The sequence below is a fragment of the Scyliorhinus torazame genome, chromosome 1 (assembly GCF_047496885.1).
Source record: "Scyliorhinus torazame isolate Kashiwa2021f chromosome 1, sScyTor2.1, whole genome shotgun sequence".
Taxonomy (NCBI): Eukaryota; Metazoa; Chordata; class Chondrichthyes; order Carcharhiniformes; family Scyliorhinidae; genus Scyliorhinus; species Scyliorhinus torazame.
This window is the reverse complement of record NC_092707.1, coordinates 56408526-56433236: the sequence shown is the minus strand read 5'-3', so window position 1 is coordinate 56433236 and position 24711 is coordinate 56408526. Positions and strand designations below refer to the sequence as shown.

General features: G+C 46.3%; 2 protein-coding genes across 6 annotated transcripts in view; one reads left to right on the top strand and one right to left on the bottom strand.

Annotated features, from left to right (window-relative positions):
- LOC140407971 (calcium/calmodulin-dependent protein kinase kinase 2-like) overlaps positions 1–4174 on the top strand; it is a 217390-nt gene extending 213216 nt beyond the window's left edge. For all 4 annotated transcript variants that reach the window (XM_072495131.1, XM_072495132.1, XM_072495130.1 and 1 more), the window contains one exon: positions 1881–4174. In XM_072495131.1, the coding sequence (XP_072351232.1) occupies positions 1881–1953 (73 nt within the window). In that variant the 3' untranslated portion in view covers positions 1954–4174. The remainder of the gene's footprint in view (positions 1–1880) is intronic.
- A 2029-nt stretch (positions 4175–6203) lies between these two features.
- The window catches only part of LOC140407945 (P2X purinoceptor 4-like), a 137795-nt gene continuing 119287 nt past the window's right edge, over positions 6204–24711 (bottom strand). For both annotated transcript variants that reach the window (XM_072495129.1, XM_072495128.1), the window contains 3 exons: positions 16784–16849; positions 13246–13341; positions 6204–6519 (listed from right to left, as the gene is read on the bottom strand). In XM_072495129.1, the coding sequence (XP_072351230.1) occupies positions 6463–6519; positions 13246–13341; positions 16784–16849 (219 nt within the window). In that variant the 3' untranslated portion in view covers positions 6204–6462. The remainder of the gene's footprint in view (positions 6520–13245; positions 13342–16783; positions 16850–24711) is intronic.

Genomic DNA, 24711 nt, shown 5'->3' with positions numbered 1-24711 from the left:
GTCCCTTGACAGATCTTTGTATCATCTACAAACTTAGCAACAGTGCCTTCAGTTCCTTCTTTCAGATCATTAATGTATATTGTGAAACGTTGTGGTCCCAGCACCGACCCCTGAGGCACACCACTAGTCACCGGCTGCCATCTTGAAAATGACCCCTTTATCCCTACTCTCGGCCTTCTGCCAGTCAGCCAATCCTCTATCCATGCCAGGATCTTACCCTGAACACCATGGGCTTTTAACTTATTTAACAGTCTCCTATGCGGCACCTTGTCAAAGGCTTCTGGAAATCTAAATAAATCACGTCCACCGGTTTTCCTTTGTCTAACTTTCTTGTTACTTCCTCAAAGAACTCTAACCGATTTGTCAGACATGACCTCCCCTTGATGAAGCCGCGCTGACTCAGTCCTATTTTATCAAATGCTTCCAAGTACTCCACGATCTCATCTTTAATAATGCACTCTAAAATCTTACCAATGACCAAAGTCAGGCTAACCGGTCTATAAGTTTCAGTCTTCCCGGCTGGGTCACTGTCTGTGCAGAGTCTTCACGTTCTCTCCGTGTCTGCGTGGGTTTCCTCCCCGTGCTCCTGTTTCCTCCCACAGTCCAAAGATGTGCAGGTTAGGTGGATTGGCCATGATAAATTGCCCTTAGGGTCCAAAAAGGTGAGGTGGAGTTACTGGGTTACGTGGGCTTAAGTAGGGTGCTCTTTCCAAGAGCCGTGCAGACTCGATGGGCCGAATGGCCTCCTCCTGCACTGTAAATTCTATTATTCTATGATCTGATTACAGCTTCTCTCAAACTGCAGGGTAAATTCTATCGTATTGTGGTCACTGCTCCCTAAGTGTTCCTTCACCTTAAAAGTTCCCTACTCAAGTCTGCCTCATTACACATCACCAAATCCAGAATTGCCTGTTCCCTAGTAGGCTCTGTCACAAGCTGCTCCAAAAAAACATCTCTTAGACATTCCATAAATTCATTTTCTTGGGATCAACTACCGACCTGATTTTCCCAGACCATTTGCATATCAAAGTCCCCCATGATAACTGTAATATTGCCTTTTCTACATGCTTTTTCTATCTCCTGATTTATTTTCTGCCCCACATCCTGACTACTGCTAGGGGGCCTGTACATAACTCCCATCACTGTCTTTTTAACTTTGCAATTCCTCACCTCTACCCACAGAGATTCTATGCCTTCTCGAAACGTTAGCTCCCTTTTCTCTCCACAGATGCTGTCAGACCTGCTGAGATTGTCCAGTATTTTCTGTTTTTGTTTCAGATCCCAGCATCCACAGTAATTGCTTTTATCCCATAAATTGCCTTGGGATGATTTACTAGGTTAAAGACATTACATAAATGTAAGTAAATAAAAGCAAATTACTAGACAGACTCAGCAGGTTTGCGAGCATCTGTGGAGAGAGAAGGGAGCTAAAGTTTCGAATCTGGATGACTCTTTGCAAATGTAAGTAGTTGTTAACTATGATGGTGTGTGGGAGATTTCTTCATGCATTGAACGCATAAAACTTTGTTAAAGACTAAATCCATTAGATAGGTTCCTTGTGGCATGTTGATAAAAATATGTTTCCACATCTCAAGACTACTGGTAATTTTTCACATTGCTAAGAGCTTTCACATATATTCAGTAGGAATAATGATTAGAAGTTAAAGTGGCATTTGCCATTTGGCTATTTATCTGAGCTGGAAATGCTTGTACTATGAGGTGACAAATGTGGAATACATATTCTATTTTCCCCCAGTTTAGTATTCCTCATCTTGTGACCAGAAATTCACACAATGAGCAGAATAGTGATAAAACGGTGAAAAGTTCCCTATCAATGTTCTTGTTGCAGCTGAGATCTGAGGTATATTTTCTTTCAACAGGAAGCAAGGTAGTGGAGATAGTCTGAAGAGTCCTGACCTGCCAGAAGTCGGAGAGGATGAAGTTCTGTCATGAAGCTACATGTAATAACGAACATTATGCATGTTCTTCGGTTTCCTGAAGAAGATTGAGTCAGCTGCTGGGGGATGGCAGATGTGTCAGAGGCCAGATTAATGTGTTAGAAGGGCACTCAAGGAAGAAGTTCCCAGCAGCAGTCAAATCACAAGAAGTTTTAATGTCTTTTGTGGTTTTGCATGAAAATGCTTTGAAATGTTTAGTTGCCTGGAACACAGGTAATTTGGGCATAAGGCATGGGAATAGTGCTGTATGAGTACAGATGTTCAGTTTTAACATTTAAAATTTTTATACAAGATAATTTACTTTTTTAAAGTATCTGTGGTGCATTGAATCAAGGTAATTGTGCATGTTTCTTAAAGGCGCTATGGGGCCAGAATTTCTCCTTAAAATGGAGGACAATGTAGGTACTTGAAAAGTGATTTTTAACACCATAATATGAATGAAGATGCATATTCTAAAATGTTTACAATATTAGCTCAATGTTCAGATCTGGGTTTAATCTTTTTCAGCTCTATATTTACAAGGTAATATCCTCATCTAAAGTACTACAATATCAAAAAATAATGTACCTTATTAACCTAGGTTAGTTTTCATAATATTTCATAGGCTAGTTTATATGGGCCATATCGTTCATTCAACTTTATTTTGCTTCATAAAATGTAAAGTGGTGATTGTAGCAAAGACATTTTAATATTTTAATCCTTATTCCTAGTTGCCATAAATAATCGGACGTTCTTTGTAGAAGTGCCAGATCCCTAGATGAGCTGGTTTGCTTATTTTTAAAGTAGTTTACTTATGGAAAGTGTATTTAATGCATTATTAATCAGTATCACAATTTATTATAGCATTATTTAACCCAAGATTAAATATTGAAGTATAAAGAGGCCACAAGGTTGTCTGTAAAATTTGCCTCATCTTATGGGTATGGTCTCCCATTTTGGTTTTGATTATCAAATCTGTCTCCTTTTTTCATAAAAGCTGTACTTTGAAAGCAAAATGACAAGTGCAACAATTCCTTAGTTTTTTTTTCTTGATGGTGAGTACCAATTCTATGGTATGCAATGTGCTTCAATTAATCAATTGAATATTTTAGCAGAGGGCAGTTGCATACACTTGTTGTGAACTTTTCAAGGTGTTACTTCTAATGAAAGTTCTGTAGAGGACCACTGAGTCTTTCATAATACAGAGTATTAAGAGATTAAATAGAAATAGTTGTTAGAAGTTTTATTTGTAAATCCGTATAGAGGGAAAAATGCTTTACGGTCATGTGATTTTAATGCAATTGTGTATTACATTTATATAAAGACTTCCTGCTGTTAACGACTTCACCATTTGAGAATTATGAATATAAATTTTTAATGTAGAAAAACATTGTTATGTAGCTGCGTAAAACATGTTTGGGTAAAACCTCTCCTCCTTTAAGATGGTCTTTAAAACCTACCTCTCTGAGCAAGCCTTTAATCATTCATCCTAATATCTTCTTTGGCTGAATATAACATTTGTGTATGATTATGCTCATGTGAAGCACCTGGAACGTTTAGCAATGTGAAAGGTGCTGTGTTATTGCAAGTTATTGATGATGAAATATCTGTTCATACTTTGGAAACAAAGGACACCGTGGCCTTTTATCCTTTTGTGGTATTGACAATTTTTCAGTGCACAATTAAAAGTTATGATTATGATACATCGCTGCAATATTTCTCAAATGAATTGCCAAATATAATGTGTATTTAATGAAGCAGATTCTTATGCTTAAGTTTTATACAGTGGCCAAATATTATCTATTATGTACCAATGAAAATAGTAAATATACTTAATTATCAGTTACATCCATGCATACTTAGAATAGATGCTCTCCAAATTGTCTCTGATATTAAAACTTTGGCTCTGGCTGTTTCATCCAGTATTCCATTACTAAAAGCTTTTATTTTCCATGAATAGATAAAATAAGTAAATTAAATGCAAGCATTATCTAAAGTGTTGAAATACAGCCATTATTTGGGGAGCTGGAAGCACTGCATCTATTCAAATATAGTTAACTTTTCACTGTAGGTTGCATAGTAAAGTGATATTTGTGAAAATTATGTAATGGAAATGCTTGAAAAGTAATTTGTGTTGGGATTTTATTGATTCTAATCAGGCAGTTCTAAAACTTATTTATACTCTGCATTAAACTGTGTGATATTTTCATCATTAAAAACATTATGCTCATCTGTTACATCCTCCAGTCATTTATTGTAAATTTGAAGGACAGTTGACTTTGCGAGTCCTCTGTCAATAAAGTATGTTAATTTCTATAGAAATTACAACGCAAACATGCCATTCAGCCATGCCAGTCCACATGAGCAGTAGTTCTCATCCTATACACCAGCTCTGCATCCATATCAGCCATCAAAACGATATTTTAAAAGTTAAGATTAGGATATTCTTTATTAATGTAAACCAATTGTTCAAACAGTTTTAAGGGGCAGTACAGAAGCATAGTGGTTGGCACTATGGCTTCACAGCGCCAGGGTCCCAGGGTCGATTCCCGGCTTGGGTCACTGTCTGTGCGGAGTCTGCACGTTCTCCCGGTGTCAACGTGGGTTTCCTCTGGGTGCTCCGGTTACCTCCCACAAGTCTCGAAAGATGTGCTATTAGGTAATTTGGTCATTCTGAATTCTCCCTCTGTGTACCCGAACAGGCGCCGGAATCAAATAAAAATGCCAAAGATTGATGTTATTTAGGAAAAGATCTGCCAGAAAGGTTTTACATTTTAATTCAGTACTTCTAAAAGTTTTTCAGCAATTTAATCTTTTGGTGCATTTAATCACTTTGGTTTGTGAAAAAAGAGTCATGCGTACGGAGGTGAATCAATTAGTTTGTGTTCAGTAAATACCATTTACTGGTCTTGTAGGATGCTTTCTTGTGTTCTACACAGTGAATCTAACTGAAAGGAAGTCTGATAAACAGAAGTTGTGACCATAGTTTTATTTAAAACAGGTATTTTGACAAGCAGATCACTTCGGAGGATCACCAATCTGTTTTTTCTAGCTCACCTACACTCTTTAAAAAAAATTAAACTTTACATTTTCATGTTACTTCCTCACAATTCTCATTTTTTTCTAGGCCCCCCCATTCACTGTCTCCATCAAAATTTCTTCTTCAGTGGTAGGTCTCCGACATGTTCAGATTTCATGGCTGCCTTCAATGTCACTTCACAGCAAATAAATTCTCCCTTTTTTCTTACCATCATACTCAAAAATCGAGGTATCACGAACCAGAGGACACAGATTTGAGGTGATTGTCAAAGAACGAAGATGACACGTGAAGCATTAGAAGATAAAAATATAGGTGCAGGGTTACGGAGGAAGGGTAGGGGAGTGAGTAGCTGAATTGCTGTTCGAGAGCTAACATGGACTTGAAAGAAAGAATGACCGCTGTGCTGTAACAATTCTATGATTCTAATTACATTGCTAGTCCAGACAGAAACTGGAAAAAAAATATCACCTTTTGAGAATATGATCAATTTCCACATCGGTAGGATTTTAAATAAGTAGCCACCTGACTGGGAGATAACGGGAATTATAATATGGGTGAGCAGATAAGATTTGGTGCGGTGGAAGGCTTCAATGGGCAAACATTCTGAGCACTTTGGGAAGCTGGCTCCAACTCATTGGCTTCTTGGTTTTACTGAGTTTGGTTAAGCCAGCCCACTCCCAGTGGTGAATTGGTATTTTAAACGAGGTACTTTGCTGTTTTAATGTGGCCAGCTGGGTTTCCCAGCCTCCTTGGTAGTTGCAGTGAGGGAATGGCAGCTTCAGGGAGAATGCGCTTCTCAGCACTCTTTGTGGGCCAGGAGCAGTAGGGGTACTTCCATCTGGTCCTCCCAAGTGCCCCCACTATCAAATCCCTCCAACTCACCTGCCCTTCCCTACAATTCACCCGCAGGATCGGACCCTTTCCCCTGTCATGGTCAGAAATTAGACCTGTGGCCTCCTCCAAAATGCTACCCGCCCAAATGGAAACCAGAGTCAATTAGGTTGATTTCCAAGTGAGGAAACTGTCAGGGCAAAATCTCTCACGGTCTGGAGTTAAAGTTCCACAGCATATGAAGAAAGGCTGACTTCCAGGAAGCTACTGGAGCACCATTCTACACCCCCTCCAACACCACTCCCAGGGTGTCAGAAAGTAAAATCTCCCCTTATTACTCCCACCTTGGCAGTTTTTGTTCCACGTGAACAACAAAAATCTTAAGTCATATTCGGTAGATTTGGTTGTCTTTAATCACATTTTTAAAATGTTTTATCCAGGTGAAATAGTGGTGCTGAATTTCTTTTATTTTCAGAATCTACAAAGTAACAAAATTATACATTCCAGTATATAACACTTTTCCTTTAAAGTTGTTGATTAAGCTCTTCAAGTTAAGCTTATTAATAAAATGTATTTACAGCTTTAAAATGGACTTGTTAGTCAAGAGCCAAGAAGAAAAATTCAGTTGTGCAATTACAGATTACAGGACAGGTGTCAGGGTGTGTTTCCGGAATTCTGTATGGCTCCATATGAATCTTGGGATTCAATACCCTTTTAACATGAAATACAATGTTATTCACTTCCATAGATTTTGTTTGCTATAATTTTACAACCGGTAATAACTGTAATTCAAGAATTTTATACTTTTCTATAATCCTCCATCACACATGGTCTGATTCGAAGGAATGTTGCTTAAAATGTAACGTTTTGAGACTTCTGGTTGCGGCTATGCGGAGCTAAGTCGCACATTCGGCAGCTCCCGCAAAAAATGACTTTTGGGCTCTTTTCAGGGCCCCCAACGGCACTTTTTCGACATTTCCCGGTGTGGGAAGGAGTCTACAACAACTCCCCATCAGTATATAGCTTCAACTAGGAGCGGGGCAACAAAAAAGGTGGTGGTGGACCCGAAGAAGGTGCGAGGGAAGAAGGACAAAATGGCGGCGGGTGGAGACCAGGCAGCGTGGATGCAGTGGGCAGAAGAGCAGCAGGAGGGTATCCAGCGCTGCTTCAGAGAGATTAAAACGGACCTGCTAGAGCCGATGAAGGCGTCTATTGATAAGCTGCTGGAGACACAGACGGCCCAGGGAGTGGCGATCCGCGAGACTCGACAAAAGATCTCGGACAATGAGGACGAGATCTTAGGCCTGGGGGTAAAGGCGCTCCACAAGAAATGGCAGGAGCGGTTCGAGGAGATGGAGAATCGGTCGAGGTGGAAGAATCTGCGGATTCTGGGACTCCCGGAGGGGCTGGACGTGGGGGCCTATGTGGTCACCATGTTGAACTCGCTGATGGGGGCGGGGTCCTTCCAGAGGCCCCTGGAGCTGGAAGGGGCCCATAGAGTGCTGGTGAGGAGGCCCAAGGCTAACGAGCCTCCGGGGGCGGTGCTGGTGAGGTTCCATTGGTTCGTCGATCGGGAGTGTGTGCTCGGATGGGCCAAGAAGGAGAGGAGCAGCAGGTGGGAGAACGCGGAGGTTCGGATATATCAGAACTGGAGTGCGGAGGTGGCGAAGAGGAGGGCCTGGTACAATCTAGTGAAGGCGGTGCTGCATAGGAAGGCGGTGAAATTTGGCATGTTGCAGCCGGCGCAACTGTGGGTTACCTACAAGGACCGGCACCATTACTTTGAGTCTCCGGAGGAGGTGTGGGCCTTTGTTCAGGCCGAGAGGTTGGACACAGATTGAGGGTCTGGACGGGTGATTGGGGACTGCGGTTGATATGCTACGTTTATTTTTGTTTTGAGGGGGGGGGGCCTTTGTATTGCTCCGGGTTTCTTTTTCTTTGTTTTTTCTCTTTTGGGTTGGTGAGGGTGGCTGGGGCGGGTTGGGCACTGTTTTGGTTGGGTTGGTCGGGGGGGCTCTTGGAGGTGAGATGGGGCCCCGCGGGGGAGGGGGAGGCCCGAGCCAGGGGTGAGGGGACCGGGCCTGTAAAAGGACCTGCGTCAGAGGTGGCAGGGCCTGGTAGGTGGAAAGCGCGGGCATTTTCCCGTGCTGAAGACTGGAGGGGGTGGGGCCGGGGCGGGGAAGCGAGGGTTATTTCCCGCGCTTAGAACGGAAGGGGGAGGGGGAGAGCCTATGGATGGGGACGGGAGAGGAGGGTGTGCCACACAATGGGAGGAGTCGACGGAGAAGCGGGAGTGGCCGGGGTCGGCAGGCGTCAGCTGACTTGCGGAAGTGCAATGGGGGGAGTAAATCAGCTAGGATGGGTCCTAGCCACGGGGGGGGGGGGGGGGGGGGGGAAATCGAGTTGCTGCTGCTATGGACAAGGAGGAGCTGGAGCGAGTGGGGGGGGGCGCAAGACGGAGGTATGCCGCTGTGGGGAACGGGCCGAGTGTGGGGTGCGGGCGCGTGGCTGGCCGGCGGGGGAGGGGGGTGGGTAGCCCCCTGATCCGGCTGATAACCTGGAATGTAAGGGGACTGAATGGGCCGGTTAAGCGGGCCCGCGTGTTCGCGCACCTGAAGGGGCTCGAGGCGGATGTGGCTATGCTTCAGGAGACCCACCTGGAGGTGGCAGACCAGGTAAGATTGAGGAAAGGGTGGGTAGGTCAGGTGTTTCACTCGGGGCTGGATGCCAAAAATCGAGGGGTGGCGATCTTGGTGGGAAAGAAGGTGTTGTTTGAGGCGTCGAGCATTGTGGCAGATAATGGCGGCAGGTACATAATGGTAAGTGGTAAGTTGCAGGGAGAGAGGGTGGTACTGGTCAATGTGTATGCCCCGAACTGGGACGATGCGGGTTTTATGCGGCGTATGTTGGGTCGGATCCCAGACTTGGAAGTGGGGGGGCCTGATAATGGGGGAGACTTTAACACGGTGCTGGATCGCTCCAGGTCTAGGACGGGTAGGAAGCCAGCGACGGCTAGAGTGCTGAGGGGGTTTATGGACCAGATGGTAGGGGTGGACCCTTGGAGATTTGCAAGGCCGGTGGCTAGGGAATTTTCATTCTTTTCACATGTCCATCAGGCTTATTCCCGAATTGACTTTTTCATCTTGAGTAGGGCGCTGATAGCGAGAGTAGAGGATACTGAGTATTCGGCAATAGCCATTTCGGACCACGCCCCGCATTGGGTGGACTTGGAGATGGGGAGGAGAAGGACCAGCGCCCGCTGTGGCGCTTGGAGGTGGGGCTGTTGGCGGACAAGGAGATGAGCGAGCGGGTCCGAGGAAGTATAGAGAGGTACCTGGAGACCAATGACAACGGGGAGGTCTAAGTGGGGATGGTGTGGGAGGCACTGAAGGCGGTGGTGAGGGGAGAGCTGATCTCCATTAGGGCCCACAAGGAGCGGGGGGGAGAGGGAGAGGCTGGTGGGGGAGATGGTAAGGGTGGTAGACAGGAGGTATACGGAGGAGCCCGAGGAAGGATTGTTGAGGAAGAGGCGTAGCCTCCAGGCCGAATTTAACCTGGTGACCACCAGGAAGGCGGAGGTGCAGTGGAGGAAGGCCCAGGGGGCGATTTACGAGTATGGGGAAAAGGCAAGCCGGATGCTGGCGCATCAGCTTCGGAAGCGGGACGCAGCTAGGGAGATCGGGGGAGTTAAGGACGGGAGGGGGAGTGGAGCTGGCATCAATGGGGTCTTCAGGGACTTCTACGAGGAATTGTACTGATCCGAGCCCCCACGGGAGGAGGGAGGGATGGGCCGCTTCCTGAACCAATTGAGGTTTCCAGAGGTGGAAGAAGGATTGGGGGCCCCGATTTGGCTGGAAGAGCTGATCAATGGGATAGGAAGCATGCAGGCGGGGAAGGCACCGGGGCCGGATGGTTTCCCGGTCAAATTCTATAAAATATATATGGACCTGTTGGGCCCGCTGTTAGTTCGGACCTTCAATAAGGCAAGGGAGGGGGGGGGGCTTTGCCCCCGACGATGTCCCGGGCACTGATCTCCTTGATCCTGAAGCGGGACAAGGATCCCCTGCAGTGTGGGTCTTACAGGCCGATTTAGTTGCTAAACGTAGATGCCAAGGTGCTGGCGAAGGTCTTAGCCTTGAGGATTGTGTGCCGCAGATCATCCACGAAGACCAGACTGGGTTTGTGAAAGGGAGGCAGTTGAACGCGAATGTACGGAGGCTTTTGAACGTTATCATGATGCCGGCGAGGGAGGGGGAGGCGGAGATAGTGGTGGCAATGGACGCAGAGAAAGCCTTCGATAGGGTAGAGTGGGGGTACCTGTGGGAGGTGCTGAAGAGGTTCGGACTTGGGGAGGGGTTTGTCAGGTGGGTTATGCTGTTGTATGAGGTCCCGATGGCGAGTGTGGCCACAAACAGGAGGACGTCCGAGTACTTTCAGTTGCACCGAAGGATGAGATAGGGGTGTCCCTTATCCCCCATGCTCTTCGCACTGGCGATTAAACCCCTGGCTATGGCACTGAGGGAGTCAAGGAACTGGAGGGGGTTGGTGCGTGGTGGGGAGGAGCACAGGGTGTCACTTTATGCGGATGACCTGCTGCTGTATGTGGTGGACCAGGTGGGAGGAATTCCGGAGGTAATGAGGATTCTTAGGAAATTCGGGGACTTTTCGGGGTACAAGCTCAATATGGGGAAGAGCGAGCTGTTCGTAGTTCATCCAGGGGACCAGGAGAGGGGGATTGGCGAGCTCCCACTAAAAAAGGCGGAGAGGAGCTTCAGGTGTCTGGGAGTCCAGGTGGCCAGGAGCTGGGGGGGCCCTGCATAGGCTTAATTTTACAAGGCTGGTGGAGCAAATGGAGGAGGAGTTCGAGGTGGGACGTGTTGCCGCTATCCTTGGCGGGTAGGGTGCAGTCAATCAAAATGACGGTGCTCCCAAGGTTTTTGTTCCTGTTCCAGTGCCTCTCCGTGTTTATCCCGAAGGCTTTTTTCATGCGGGTTAACAGGAGTATAATGGGGTTTGTGTGGGCGCAAGGGACTCCGAGGGTGAGAAGGGTGTTCCTGGAGCGGAGTAGAGATAGGGGGGGACTGGCGCTACCCAACCTCTGTGGATACTACTGGGCCGCCAATGCAACGATGGTGCGCAAGTGGGTGATGGAGGGGGAGGGGGCTGCATAGAAGAGGCTGGAGACGGCGTCTTGTGTGGATACGAGTCTGGGTGCGCTGGCAACGGCGCCGCTGCCGCTCCCTCCAAGGAGATATACCACGAGCCCGGTGGTGGTGGCTGCCCTCAAAATGTGGGGGCAGTGGAGGCAGCACAGGGGGGAAGTGGGGGCCTCGGCGGGGACCCCATTTCGGGGGAACCACCGGTTTGCTCCAGGAAGAACAGGTGGAGGATTTGCGGGGTGGCACAGGGCAGGGATACGAAAGTTGGGGGACCTGTTTATGGACGGGAAGTTCGCGAGCCTGGGTGAGCTGGAGGAGAGGTACGGGCTCCCCCCGGGGAACACCTTCAGGTACTTACAGGTAAGGGCGTTTGCCAGATGGCAGGTGGCGGAATTCCTGCGGCTACGGCCACACACAGTACAGGACAGGGTGCTCTCGGTGGGGGGGGGGGGAATGGGGGGGATCTCGGAAACTTATCGCGTGATGCAGAAGGAGGAGGAGGCCTCGGTGGTGGAGGTATAAGGTAAGTGGGAGGAGTTGGGAGAGGAAATTGAGGAAGGGACGTGGGCAGATGCCCTGGGGAGGGTGAACTCTTCCTCATCGTGCGCGAGGCTCAGCCTCATACAGTTTAAGGTGCTGCACAGGGCACACATGACCGTGACAAGGATGAGTTGGTTTTTTGGGGGTGAGGACAGGTGTGTCAGGTGCTCAGGGAGCCCAGCAAATCACACCCATATGTTCTGGGCATGCCCAGCGCTGGAGGAATTTTGGAAGGGCGTAGCGAGGACGTTGTGGGGGGTGGTAGGATCCAGGGTCAAGCCGGGCTCGGGGCTCGCAATATTTGGGGTCGCAGAGGAGCCGGGAGTGCAGGAGGCGAAAGAGGCCGGAATTCTGGCCTTTGTGTCCCTGGTAGCCCGGCGAAGGATTCTTCAGTGGAAGGATGCGAGGCCCCCAAGCGTGGAATCCTGGATCAACGATATGGCAGGGTTTATTAAATTGGAGAGGGTGAAATTCTCTTGAGAGGGTCGGTACAAGGGTTCTTTAGGCGGTAGCAACTGTTCTTAGACTTCCGGGCAGAGCAATAGACATTGGTCAATGGCAGAAGCAACTCGGGGGGGGGGGGGGAACTTTTATTTTTGTTTTTGTTATTTACACTGGAGGGTCTGAGGGGGTGTATATACTTGTATTAAGTCGGGGTGTTAATGTTAATTTATTATTGATGTACGGGGGGGGGGGGGGAGGGGCGTATGGAGGGTTGTTTTTCTGCACCTGTTGGGTTCCTTTTTCATTTCGTTATTGATATTTTATGAAAACCTAATTTTTTTTTTAAATGTAATGTTTTTCGGACAGTGCATATTGTAATTAAATATAACATTTACTTTGCTTTTGAATAATACGTCTCATGATTTTCTTAAATCATATTTGTGCGTTTGGAAAAAAAGAATTGCAGTAATATTTGAAAAGCTGCGACACATTGTAAAATGATTATCAAATCTTTCGATCTTTTTGTTTTCTTCACAGTAATGGTTTTATATTTTATGGAAACAAAATAATTAATTGCAGTATATTTTAAACTTTCAGTCGAGAAAATAAACTGCGAATCATGTACATATGTTTTGGCCCTACCCAAAGCTAGAAAGGTTTTGGAGAACAGTGTTCAGCACCATTTCGGGGGTTTTACATGTTGACATGGAGCCCTGTCCCCTGGAAGCCATATTCGGGGTGTCCGATCAGCAATGGAGGCGGGGGGGGGGTCAGATGATTAGTCTTCGCCTCGCTGATTGCTCGTAGGCGAGTCTTGTTTGGGTGGAGGTCAGCTTCTCCACCTGTGCCTCGACGTGGCGGGGGGGACCTACTGGGGTTCTGACCCTGGAAAAGGTGAAGTTTGCTCTGAGGGGGACGAGTGAAGGGTTCTACAACTGTTGGGGTTTGTTCATCATGCATTTTTGGGAGTTGGTTACTGTTAACGGGTGGGGTGTTTGGGTAGGCTGTGGGGTTTTGTATTGTAAAATTGGTGAAAATTTGTTGAATAAAAAAAAAGTAGAGAAAATAAAATCCATTGAGGTGTCCAATAGCGATTCCTTTTTATCCGTCATATACCTCAACTGTTGCCAATAATGCTAATCATTTTGAATGCTGTTAAATGAATTAGATTTGAATTGATCACACAAAAATAATATTTTTACGACTGATTTAATGCTGAACTTAAAAAGTGACTGCATGAGGAACAGATAAACCACCTCAGCCAGTAAGATGAACATTATTTTTGTGGACTTACCAATTCATAATCTTCAACAAACTTGTATTTCTTTTCTTTGTAGTAATTTCTTTTTTTTAAGAAGTACAGGACAATTATATCACATAAGATTGTTGCCTAAAGAAAAGGTTTTATGTTAGTTTTTATCTGTTAACAAAATTACTTCCTCAAAACAGCCCCTCAGCCTAAAATTATAATATTTATCAACTTTTGGCTTATAAGGAGGAGGGTGGCACAGTGGTTAGCACTGCTGCATCACCGCACCAAGGACCCGGGTTCAATTCTGGCCTTGGGTGACTGTGTGGAGTTTGCATGTTCTCCCCGTGTCTGTGTGGGCTTCCTCCAGGTGCTCTGGTTTCATCCACAGTCTACAGATGTGCAGGTTAGGTGGATTGAGTCATGTTAAATTGCCCCTTAGTGTCCAGATTAGGTGGGGTTATGGGGATAAGGCAGATGAGTGGGCATAGGGTGCTCTTTCGGAGGGTTGGTGCAGACTCACCTTCTGCACTATAAGGATTCTATGGAGAATGAGAAAATGGCAGAGATATTGAACAAATATTTTCTGTCTTCACCATAGAAGTCACAAGTTACCTGCCAAAAATAAACCGTAAACTAAGCACTAAAAATAGTGAGAAAATTAAGGTAATTAAGACTAGCAGAGTAACCCAAGGATCTAAAATTCAATGAATCCCCAGGACTTGGCCTTCATTTAGAATTGTAAAAGAAATAGCGGGGGGAGGCTGCATGGGAGAGGCAGTATGAGAGTGCAGGTGGGTGGGAGAGAAAATGTGTGTGTGGCGGTGGGAGGGGGGGTGGTGGAGAAGCGGAAGACTGTGTGTGTGTGTGGCGGTGGGAGGGGGGGAAGAAGTGGAAGACAGTGAGTGTGTGTGGGCCTGGCTCTCTCCCAATCTCAGGATTCTCACTCACCCTCACTCATAAACACACCCACCCCACAATCACAGTGGGCAAGTATGAATGAGTGAGCACTCTGAGATTGGGAGTGAGCTGGACACACACACTCTTAAATTCTAATGGTCATCTTTATTAATTAATTCTTTTTAATAAATATCAATTTATTGCTTGGACATTTATAGTGAGCAAGCTTTTTAAAAATTCATGTACCTTTCCAAAATCTGACCATTGGCCCCTTGAGTGAGAAACAGCTGGAAATGTGTCCCACAAGCAAAAAGGATGGACAACCCTGAATAAGAGCATAACCAAGGAAAGAGTAAAGCACACAAAAGGCCAAAAAGATTACCTATATGTTGAGACAGCAGATGTTGGTCTAGTTTTCAACTAATACTTTGCATCTCTCTTCACAAAAGAGATGGACGATGCAGATATTGTGTGAAGTATTGGATGTGATAAACATAGGGAAAGAGGTTCACATCCTTGAAGGTGGATAAATTACCAGGGTTGGATGAAATGTACCCCAGATGTTGAAAGAAGGCAGGGAGGAAATAGTAGAGGGTCTGACCATTATTTTCACTTGACCTAGGTGTGGTACCAGAGGATTGGAGAACTGCTAATGTTTTCCTTTGTTTAAAAAGGGAGGGAAGGATAGACCAATAGTTACAGGTCAGTCAGCCTAGCCTCGATAGTGGACAAGTTATCGAAATACATTCTGAGACGAGATAAACTATCATTTAAAAAAGCATGGATTAATCAAGGTTAGTCAGCATGAATTTTTAGTGGAAGATCATGTCTGACTAACTTGATTACTTCCTTGACAAATTCAATGAGGAAGATTGACAAGGATAGTGCAATTGATATGGGTCTCCATGGATTTTAGCAAGGCTTTTGACAAAGTCCTACATGGCAGATTGGTTACCTATTGGATCCAGGGCAATATAGCAAGCTAGCTACAAATGAAAGCAAAATATTATATTTCTGGATATAAAATTGACTTAGTGGCAAGGAACAAAATTGTTAACCATGTTTTTGCAACTGGGAGGCTGTCCCCAGTGGGGTCCCACAGAACTCAGTAGTAGGTGCCTGCCTTTTATGATATACGTGATTTGGACATAAATGTAGGGGCCATGTTCAAGAAATTTGCAGATGGCACAAAAATTGGCCATGTGGTTGATAGTGAGGAGGATAGCTGGAAGATATCTCAGGAAGATATCAAAGGTCTGATCAAATAGGCAGAAAAGGAGAAAATAGAATTCAACCAGAAGTGTGAGGTAATTCATTTGGAAAGGGCTAGCAAGGCAAAGGAATGCACAATGGTAGAATACTGAGAGGTGGAGAGGAAGTGAGGGACCTTGGAGTGAATTTCCACAGATCCCTGAAGGTAGGACAGGTCAATAGATGGCAACAAGGTATATGGAATCCTTTATTAGCCGAGGTATAGAATATAACAGCAGGGAAAATATGCTGGAACTGTATTCTAAGAATGTAATCGCACTAGAGTGCGTGCAGAGGAGATTTCCGAGGATGTTGCCAGGACTGAAAAAGTGCAACTATGAGGAACGATTAGATAGGCTGGTGGTGTTGCCTTGGAACAGAGCAGGCTGAGGGGAAATTTGATTGAGAAGCCTAAATGAAGTGGATGGGAAGGATCTATTTACTGTCGAAAAGAGATCAGTGACTAGGGACATAGATTTAAAGTGACTGGTAGAAAGATTAGAGGGGATCTGAAGAAAAACTTTCACCCAGAGGGTTGTGGCGGTCTGGAACACACTGCCTGAAGGGATAGTCAAAACCCTCAACTCATTTAAAAGGTATCTGGATTATGCACGTCAAGTGGCGTAACCTGTAGGGCTACAGACCAAATGCTAGCAAGTGAGATAGGCTTGGTGGCTCATTTTGGAGTTTGCGCAGACATGAGGGGCCAAGTGACCGCTCTCTGTGCCGTAAACTTTCTATGATTCCATGAGTACAGTATTAGTTCACTAGATTGGTTCATGGGATGAGATAGTTGACCCAAAAAGAGGCTGAGCAACTTTTACCTATATTCTCTGGATTTAGAAGAATGAAGGGTGGTCTAATTCAAACATACAAGATTCTGAAGAAGCTTAAGATACTAGATAGACATTGAGAGGTTGTTTCCTCTGGTTGGGGAATTTAAAACACGAGGAGCTTCATCTGTTACTTGAAAAAGACATTCGCTAAAGATGAAATACTTTATGAGAAGGAAAAGAACAGGAGTGGATACTTTGTTCCGACTTCCAATCAGCAAACATAGATACATTTGTGGCAGTCCAGAATGTCTTCAGAGCTAAAACACAATCTGGTTACTATAGAGTTTAAGACCTGCTGATGAAATGGATCAGAAAAGTTTTGGCCTCGACTGACAATATTTGCCTCCCTTGTTAACTGAGTTTCTCCGCTTCTATGAACTTGTTGATACATTTCTTGGGGAGCGAAACAAACTGAAAGGAATAATGCTGCTAATTTAAAGCAATATCTACTGTCAGCTTCTTACAAAGCAACACCGGCGATCTGTGGGGACATGCACAGTAAAGATCTCACTAACTAACCTTTTAAAGTAAATATAAATTATTGTTCAAAATATTTATTACATATCCATCATTCTTTGTCACTTAAAATAACTTACCATTCCTAATAATGCTAATCCAGATCCAATATTTATCATTGTAGGGATAATGTTAAATTTTCCAGCCTGCGCAGAACATAAAATTGTTAAAACAGTATGTGATATGTTTGTGTTGTAAACTTTCTGTCCTCCATCTAAAACCTGTACAAGAAATTTCTCATTCCTTTGATCGAACCTTGTTTGCATAATCGTTTATTGTTTCTCCAGTGCTATTTTTGCAATTGAATTTTTCATTGGGATCAGTACCTTTAGTCTTCAGTTCCTAACCTGGATTTGGGAACTACTATCAGAGCAGAGTCCAGGACTGGTTTTCTGCTTGCTCCAACAATTTATACTACTTTACAATACAACTGTAGCAGCAAATATCCGAGTGGAGGTTGAAAACTACCTTTTTTTTTTGGACCATCAAATGGTTCTCATAACTATATTGTAATATTTAAAAATTTCAACGTGAGTTAACTGATCTTGAAATAGTAATCATCGGAGTAAATCTAGATCTCAGTGCAGCAGTAAAGTGGTGCATTGAAGCATTCAGGTCTTGTATAATTTCTTCCAATTTGGTGAAATGGATCAAGTATGAAACCATACGTACATATGAGTGGAAATAATGATTGTTATTCCTTGATTGAACTTAAATGGGAAGAGCTGGAGAATTGTTGAAAAGTTCTTAATCGGGTATTTTCTATTTTTTTTTTCACATTCTATTCTTGCTTGAAAGTGGTGGCTCATATTAGGTATTGATCCCAAATGTTCAGTTCTATAGCATAAAGTTGACATTAGTTTGGAGGCCTATTGATTAGAAGGTTGTTAGAGTCCTTGGGGTTCCAAAGTTCTCAAGTAAATACAAATTACCATGTATGGTACTAGTTAATGGCATGTTAAACCAGTATGTGCCCATTTGTATGCACATTTTGGCTGGTACTCTGGACCCCAAAAATGTTACGTTTTCCTTTTCCTTTTCTTTTCTCAGCTCTTCTTCAATCCTGTCTGCTTCCCTTCCTCAAGCTCAGCAATGATACCATTAATTTCTCCCCTTCGGTACTTTTCCCCTCCAATCCGTCATTACTCCTCGATCTTCCTGCTCTCTTGTTTTTGTCCCTGGTGTGAAACCACCCATCTCTTGGATAATCTTAAAACAGCCCTTCATGCATTTCTTGGAATTCTCTGAAGAGCTGATCAATACATCTGTCAGTGCCTCCTTATGAACATCAATGTCAACTCTTGTCAGTCTTTGACCAATCCTGCTATTCCTACCAACCACTGCTACCTCAGACTCTTCCAATGCACCAATAATCACTGCCCAGATCCCTGTTTCCTGCCAGCATTTCTGTTCACTCATAAAATAGGTTGTTGTCATCCATGGCCTTACATGGATAATTGCATTGACCAAATTTTAACATTCTTCCTTGCCTGGCTATACTTTCCACGACCTACCCTGTATAAACTGTCATTGGATAATGTGCCCCTTATCATCAAATCCCACCTTACACCCCTCCCCTACTCTTCAGGTACTCTCCTCATTTTAACATTTCCCCTCATCCATAACATTTTCATCTTCTACTGCCTACTTCCAAAGCCTCACCATGAGTTTCTCACTCCCTTCTTGCCTCCCTTGTTTCTGTACTGAGCAATTCCTCATCTTTGGTGTCTTTGTCTCAGCTTCCGTTAATCTCTCTGACCTTCTGCCCTCTTTGAATCACTGTTTTCATTTAAATGCTGCTCCCCTCAGTTTCCCATCTACCATTGCCTCTCTACTCCCACATCCAATTTAAGGTTTTGCACAGAGCCCACATGACGGTCTCGAGGATGAGCCAATTATTTTCGGGAGTGGAGGATAATTCTGTGGGGGTGGGGAGGGTGCAAACCATGTGTATACGTTTTGGGTGTGTCCAAGGTTGAGGGGGTCCAAAATTCTGGGCGTAGGAGTGGCTGAGTCCAGTGGTGACGATATTTTGGAGTGTCAGAAAATCTGGCAGTTCAGGTGGGGGAGAGGCTGATTGTCTTGGCCTTTGCCTTCCTGTTAGCCCAGAGATGAATTTTGTTGAATTGGCGGAACTCGGAGCCGCCAAAAACTAGGGTATGGATGTGACCTGACAATTTTTGCAGTGGAAAAAGTTAAAAGTTTGCCATGTGTGGGGTGGAAGAGGGTCTCACCCTGAGGTGGAAGCTGTTTATCAACTTCTTTAAAGTGAATTAAGGCGTCAGCAGATTTGGGGGGGGCGCCAAGAATTATGAGTGTTTAGTTTTGTTTGGGGGATATGGGGGGAAAAGGGAAAAAAAGGAGGTGGGCTTGAGGTGGCGGGGAGGGTGGGTTGTTAGTTTTATTATCTGTTGCTGAGGTTTGGCTTTTGTATATATGACAATTGCCTTCAATAAAAATATTTCTTAAAAAAAAGAAACTTGGGCTGCACCATCATTTTAAATTGGATGTGGCTTAACCTCGCACAAGACGAGGAAGCATTCACACTCCGCAGTACTTCCCTCCACACCCCAGCCCCCAACTCCACCCATTTGCGTTGCGTCTGACCTCCTCCACAGAAACGCCCTCCCTATCCGTCAGCTCTCCATATATATCTGCCACTCTCCCCTCCCCAATGTCATCTTCAGACAACTCCTTGTCTTGCAGCACCGGAGGTGACAGCTCCGGAAAGGACAACACCTATTTTCTAACAAAAGTTCCTCACCTGCAGGTACCTGAACCTGTTTCCCTTATGCAACTGATACATCTCTTCAAGCTCCTCCCACAAACAAGTCCCTGAAGTACTATCCCCATCTGCCACCACCCACAGAATCTCACGTCCAGCTCCAAAAGCAAAAACCTATGGTTGTCACAGGGCAGCACGGTAGCACCATGGTTAGCACTGTTGCTCCAGGGACCCAGGTTCGATTCCTGGCTTGGGTAAATGTCTGTGGAATCTGCGGACTGGGAACAAGGATGGGGAGGTTTTGCAATACAAGCAGAAACTTGGGCTGCACCATCATTTTAACCGTCTGTACACGCCCTGCCAAAGACCAGGGCAACACATCCCACCTCTTGGACATCCACCTTCATATCCTCCACCAATCGCGGCATGTTCAACTTATGTAGATGGGCCCAACATTGCGCCACCTGTATCCCAAGATAGCAGAAACTCTTTCCCCACCACCTGGAACAGCAACTCCCCCAGCCTCCTCTCCTGCCCCCTAGCATTTATCGGGAACACCTCGCTTTTTCCCATATTCAATTTATATGCTGAGAAATGGCCAAATTCCCCCAGGATCCCCATGATCCCATCAAAACTCCCCACCGGATCAGAAATGTACAACGGGAGTTGGCTGCATATAGGGGAACCATGTGTTTGACCCCTCTCCACTTAATCCCCCTAAGCGCCATTGCCACTGACTTTATCGCCAGAGCAAAAGGCAGCGGGGAGAGTGGGTATCCTTTCCTCTTCCCCCATTGTAGCCCAAAGTACTCCGAAGTAATCCTATTTATCCAGACCCAAGCATTTGGCTCTTTATACAACAGCCAAACCCAATCCACAAATCCCTGCCCAAACTCGAACCAACCCAACATCTCCAACAAATATGCCCACTCAACCCGGTCAAACGCATTCTCCGCATGCATTGCCGCCACCACTTCCACTTCCTGCCCCTCCAAGAGCATCATAATAACGATAAGCAGCCTGTCGCCCCTTCACAAACCCCGAGTGATCCTCTCCTATCACACCCGCACACAACCCACTGCAACGCCCCTTCACGAACCCCATCTGGTCCTCTCCTAACACACCTGCACACAACCCACTGCGATGCCAACAACTTTTGCCTCCACATTTAACGGTGAAATCGGACGATATGACCCACACTGCTCCGGGTCTTGATCCTTCTTTAAAATCAGTGATATGGATGCCTGCAACATAGAGGGAAGGGGGGGGCGGGGGGAAGGAGGTGCGGAGTTCTGTTCTTGCCATTGACTCATTATACATTCCAACAAGCAGGCCCCAGCTCTGACCCAAACTTCTTTTAAAACTTGACTGGAAATCCATTTGGACCAAGTGCCTTCCCTGCCTGCACGAACCTCTCCTCCCGTTCCATTCTCTCCCTATATGCCCAAATCAAAAGGAATTCCATCTTCAATGCCTCCCACAGCACGGATTCCACGACCTCCCCTCTATTATTCAGCTCCACATAATTTGGAATGGCCGCCCTCCCCCTCTCACAGACCCCCTTGTCTGCCAGCAATTCCACATCCAGCCTCTACTACTACCGCTGAGCCTCCCCTGCACCACCCGCAGATTCACCCAGTGCGGCACATGGTCAGAAATCATGATCGCCGAATACTCCAAGCCAACCACTCCCACCAAAAGCACCTTATCCAGTACAAAGAAATCTATCCGCGAATACACCTGGTGCACATGTGAAAAGTACAAAAACTCCTTTGTCCTCCCAAACCGCCATGCGTCTGCCCCTCCCATATGTTCTATGAACCCCATCAACTCCATCACCACAGCCGAACCCTTTCAGGGACCTAGGGCACGAATGGTCCAACCTAGGATCCGGAACAGTGTTGAAATCTCCACCCATAATCAGCCGATCCATGTCCAAGTCTGGAATCTACCCTAAAACCTGCCTCAAAAAATCCACATCATCCCAGTTTGGGGCATAAACATTCACTAGCACCACAGGCGTCCCATCCCATCCAATGATCACGTACCCAGTGTCGGCTACAATACTGCCGACCTCAAAGGCCACCCTCTTGTTGACCAACATCACCACTCCCCTCGTCTTCATATCCAACCCCGAGTGGAATACCTGCCCCCCCCCCCCCCCGCCCCTTCCTCAGCCTCATCTGATCCCGCAGCTTCAGGTGTGTTCCCTGATGAAACTCGACCTCCATCTTCAAACTCTTAAGTGTGCGAAAACAAGTGACTGTTCAACCGACCCGTTCAGCGCCCCCCCCCCACCCCCCCCCCCCCAACGCAATCAACCGTGTCAGGGGGCTTTCCGCCCCCCCCCTTCCTTGCCGGCCATTAAATCCACTAATCGACCCATCCTGTGAACTCATATTCCCCACATTAAACATCTCCACAGTTCAGTGTCCTCACACTCCTCCCAGTCCATGGTCTCTCATAAACTCCCTCACCTCCTTCAGCGTATCAAAATAAAACTCCCAATTCTGATGCGTGACCCACAGACGAGCAGGATACCCCAAACTTCACCCCCTCCTTGTAGAGGGCAGTTTTGATCTGGTTGTAATCAGCCCGCTGCTTGGCCAACACCACACCCAGGTCCTGGTATATTCTCAACGTGCTTCCCTCCCAAGTACACGTCTTCTTCTGCTTCGGCCATCTCATGATTTTCTCCTTATCGAGAAAACAATGCAGCCTCACCACCATTGCCCTCAGCGGCTTCCCCACCTTTGGACTCCTCCTCAGCCCCTGGCACCCGATCCACCTCGAGGGGTCAGTCAAAGACCCCTTCCCCCATCAGCATTTTTGCCACATATTTAGCAGCCTGCAGTCCTTCGGCCCCCTCAGGCATCCCCATGATCCAGAGATTCTACCTGGAGCAATTCTCCATGTCCTCCACCTTCTCCCTCAACCTCTTGTGGCTATCGGCCACCAGCAGCAGCTCCACCTCCAGTGAGGCCAGACGGTCCTCGTGCTCCCACATTGACTCCTCCACCTTCTGGACTGCTCCACTCCCTCGATAGCTGCCCTAAGTGACTCCATCACCTTAGCCAGGTCCTCTGAGGCCTCCGTCCTCTTGCTGGAACTTGTTGTTCAAAAAGTTCACGAGCTGCTCTGTAGACTACTGGGCGGGCAACGATGCCCGGTGCCTTCTGTCATCTTTCCCTGTGTCACACCTTGACTATTCACACGGTCAAGCTTCTGCCTCTTATAATAATAATCTTTATTGTCACAAGTAGGCTTACATTAAACTGCAATGAAGTTACTGTGAAAAGCTCCTACTCGCCACATTCCGGCACCTGTTCGGGTACACGGAGGGAGAATTCAGAATGTCCAATTCACCTAACAGCACGTCTTTCGGGACTTGTGGGAGGAAACTGGAGCACCCGGAGGAAACCCACGCAGACACGGAGAACGTGCAGACTCCACACAGACAGTGACCCAAGCCGGGAATTGAACCTGGGACCCTGGAGCTGTGAAGCAACAGTGCTACCGTGCCGCCTGGCAATTTGTTACACTCCTCGTCTGGTAAGCCATAATCTGGCCCCACCAGAGGAGTATTGCAATCCTTCAGTGTTTATGCACTATTCGGCAGCAAAACACCCCTCAATTGGGTGGGGAGGTCCAGAAAATGCCACCTTGAGCGGAAGCCACCAAATGTGTGACCACTCACTCCATGGCCCCCACCAGAAATCTACTCCCAGGATTTCAATCAAAGGCTCTTTCCTAACTCGTTGTTCTATTTTTCACTTTTATTTTGCCCCCTTCCAAGTCAATTTTCTTCAGTCCCCTTTGTAAATCTCAACTGCCCAGAATTTTGGCTCCTGGTTTGCCACAATACTTTGTGTAGTTGTTTATTGCTGAGCCAATTCTTCACATCCACCCCTACTACCATTGACCCCAACAAAACTTTTACTCTCTCCTATCTCGGTCAACCATCCTGGTATGGTTGCCATCTTTGCTCTCACAATTTCAAGAGGAACAGACATGAGCATATGTGGCGCGCACGTAATTTACCAGATGGTGATTAAATCGCATCAAATCCCTATTATTGCAGAATCATTCTAAAGGTCAAAGATAAATCCCAGGTTCTTTTCTCTTCTACCCTAACTCTCTTCTCCCCCCCCCCCCCCAAATTCCTAAGATTGAGACCCTTCACCGTGCCAAGCTTCCTCCACTTCCTCAGCTCTGAATCCTCATTTCCTCTACTAATTTTCATTTCCCCCCTCATATCCTCATTGAGCTCATCTCTTCTCCATGAGCGCTTAGGGTAGCATGGTGGTTAGCACAATTGCTTCACAGCTCCAGGGTCCCAGGTTCGATTCCCGGCTTGGTTCACTGTCTGTGCGGAGTCTGCATGTTCTCCCCATGTGTGCGTGGGTTTCCTCCGGGTGCTCCGGTTTCCTCCCACAGTCCAAAGATGTGCAGGTTAGGTGGATTGGCCATGCTAAATTGCCCTGTGTGTCCAAAATTGTCCTTAGTGTTGGGTGGGGTTACTGGGTTATGGGGATCGGATAGAGGTGTGGGCTTGGGTAGGGTGCTCTTTCAAAGAGCCGGTGCAGACTCGATGGGCCGAATGGCCTCCTTCTCTGTAAATTCTATGGTGGCATGGTTGCACAATGGTTAGCACTGCTGCCTCAGAGCACCAGGGACCCAGATTCAATTCCAGCCTTAGGTGACTGTGTGGAGTTTGCACGTTCTTCCCGTGTCTGCGTTGGCTTACTCCGGGTGCTCCGGTTTCCTCCCACAGTCCAAAGATGTACAGGGTAAGTGGATTGGCCCTGATATAAATTGTCCTTTAGTGTCCAAGGATGTATAGGTTCGGTGAGGTTACGGGGATATGGAGAGGGGAGGGGAGGGGAGGGGAGGGGAGGGGGGGGGAGGGGAGGGGAGGGGAGGGGGGGGGGGGGGGGGAGGAAAGAGTTGGTCTAGGTAGGGTGCTCTTTGATAGGGTCGTGCAGACTTGAAGGGCCGAATGGCCTTCTGCACTGTAGGGATTCTATGATTCTCTGATCCTTGACCCCATTCCTTTTAAAAGACTGCCCAACGTTGACCATGGGAAGGTGGTGGTATAGTGGTATTGTCACCGGACTAGTAATGCAAAGACCAAGAATAATGCTCTGGGGACCCAGGTTTGAATCCCATCAGGCAGCTGATGAAATGTGAATTCTGTAAAAATCAGGAATTAAAAGTCGAATGATGACCATGATGTTGTAAAAAACCATCTGGTTCACTAATATCCTTTAGGGAAAGAAATCT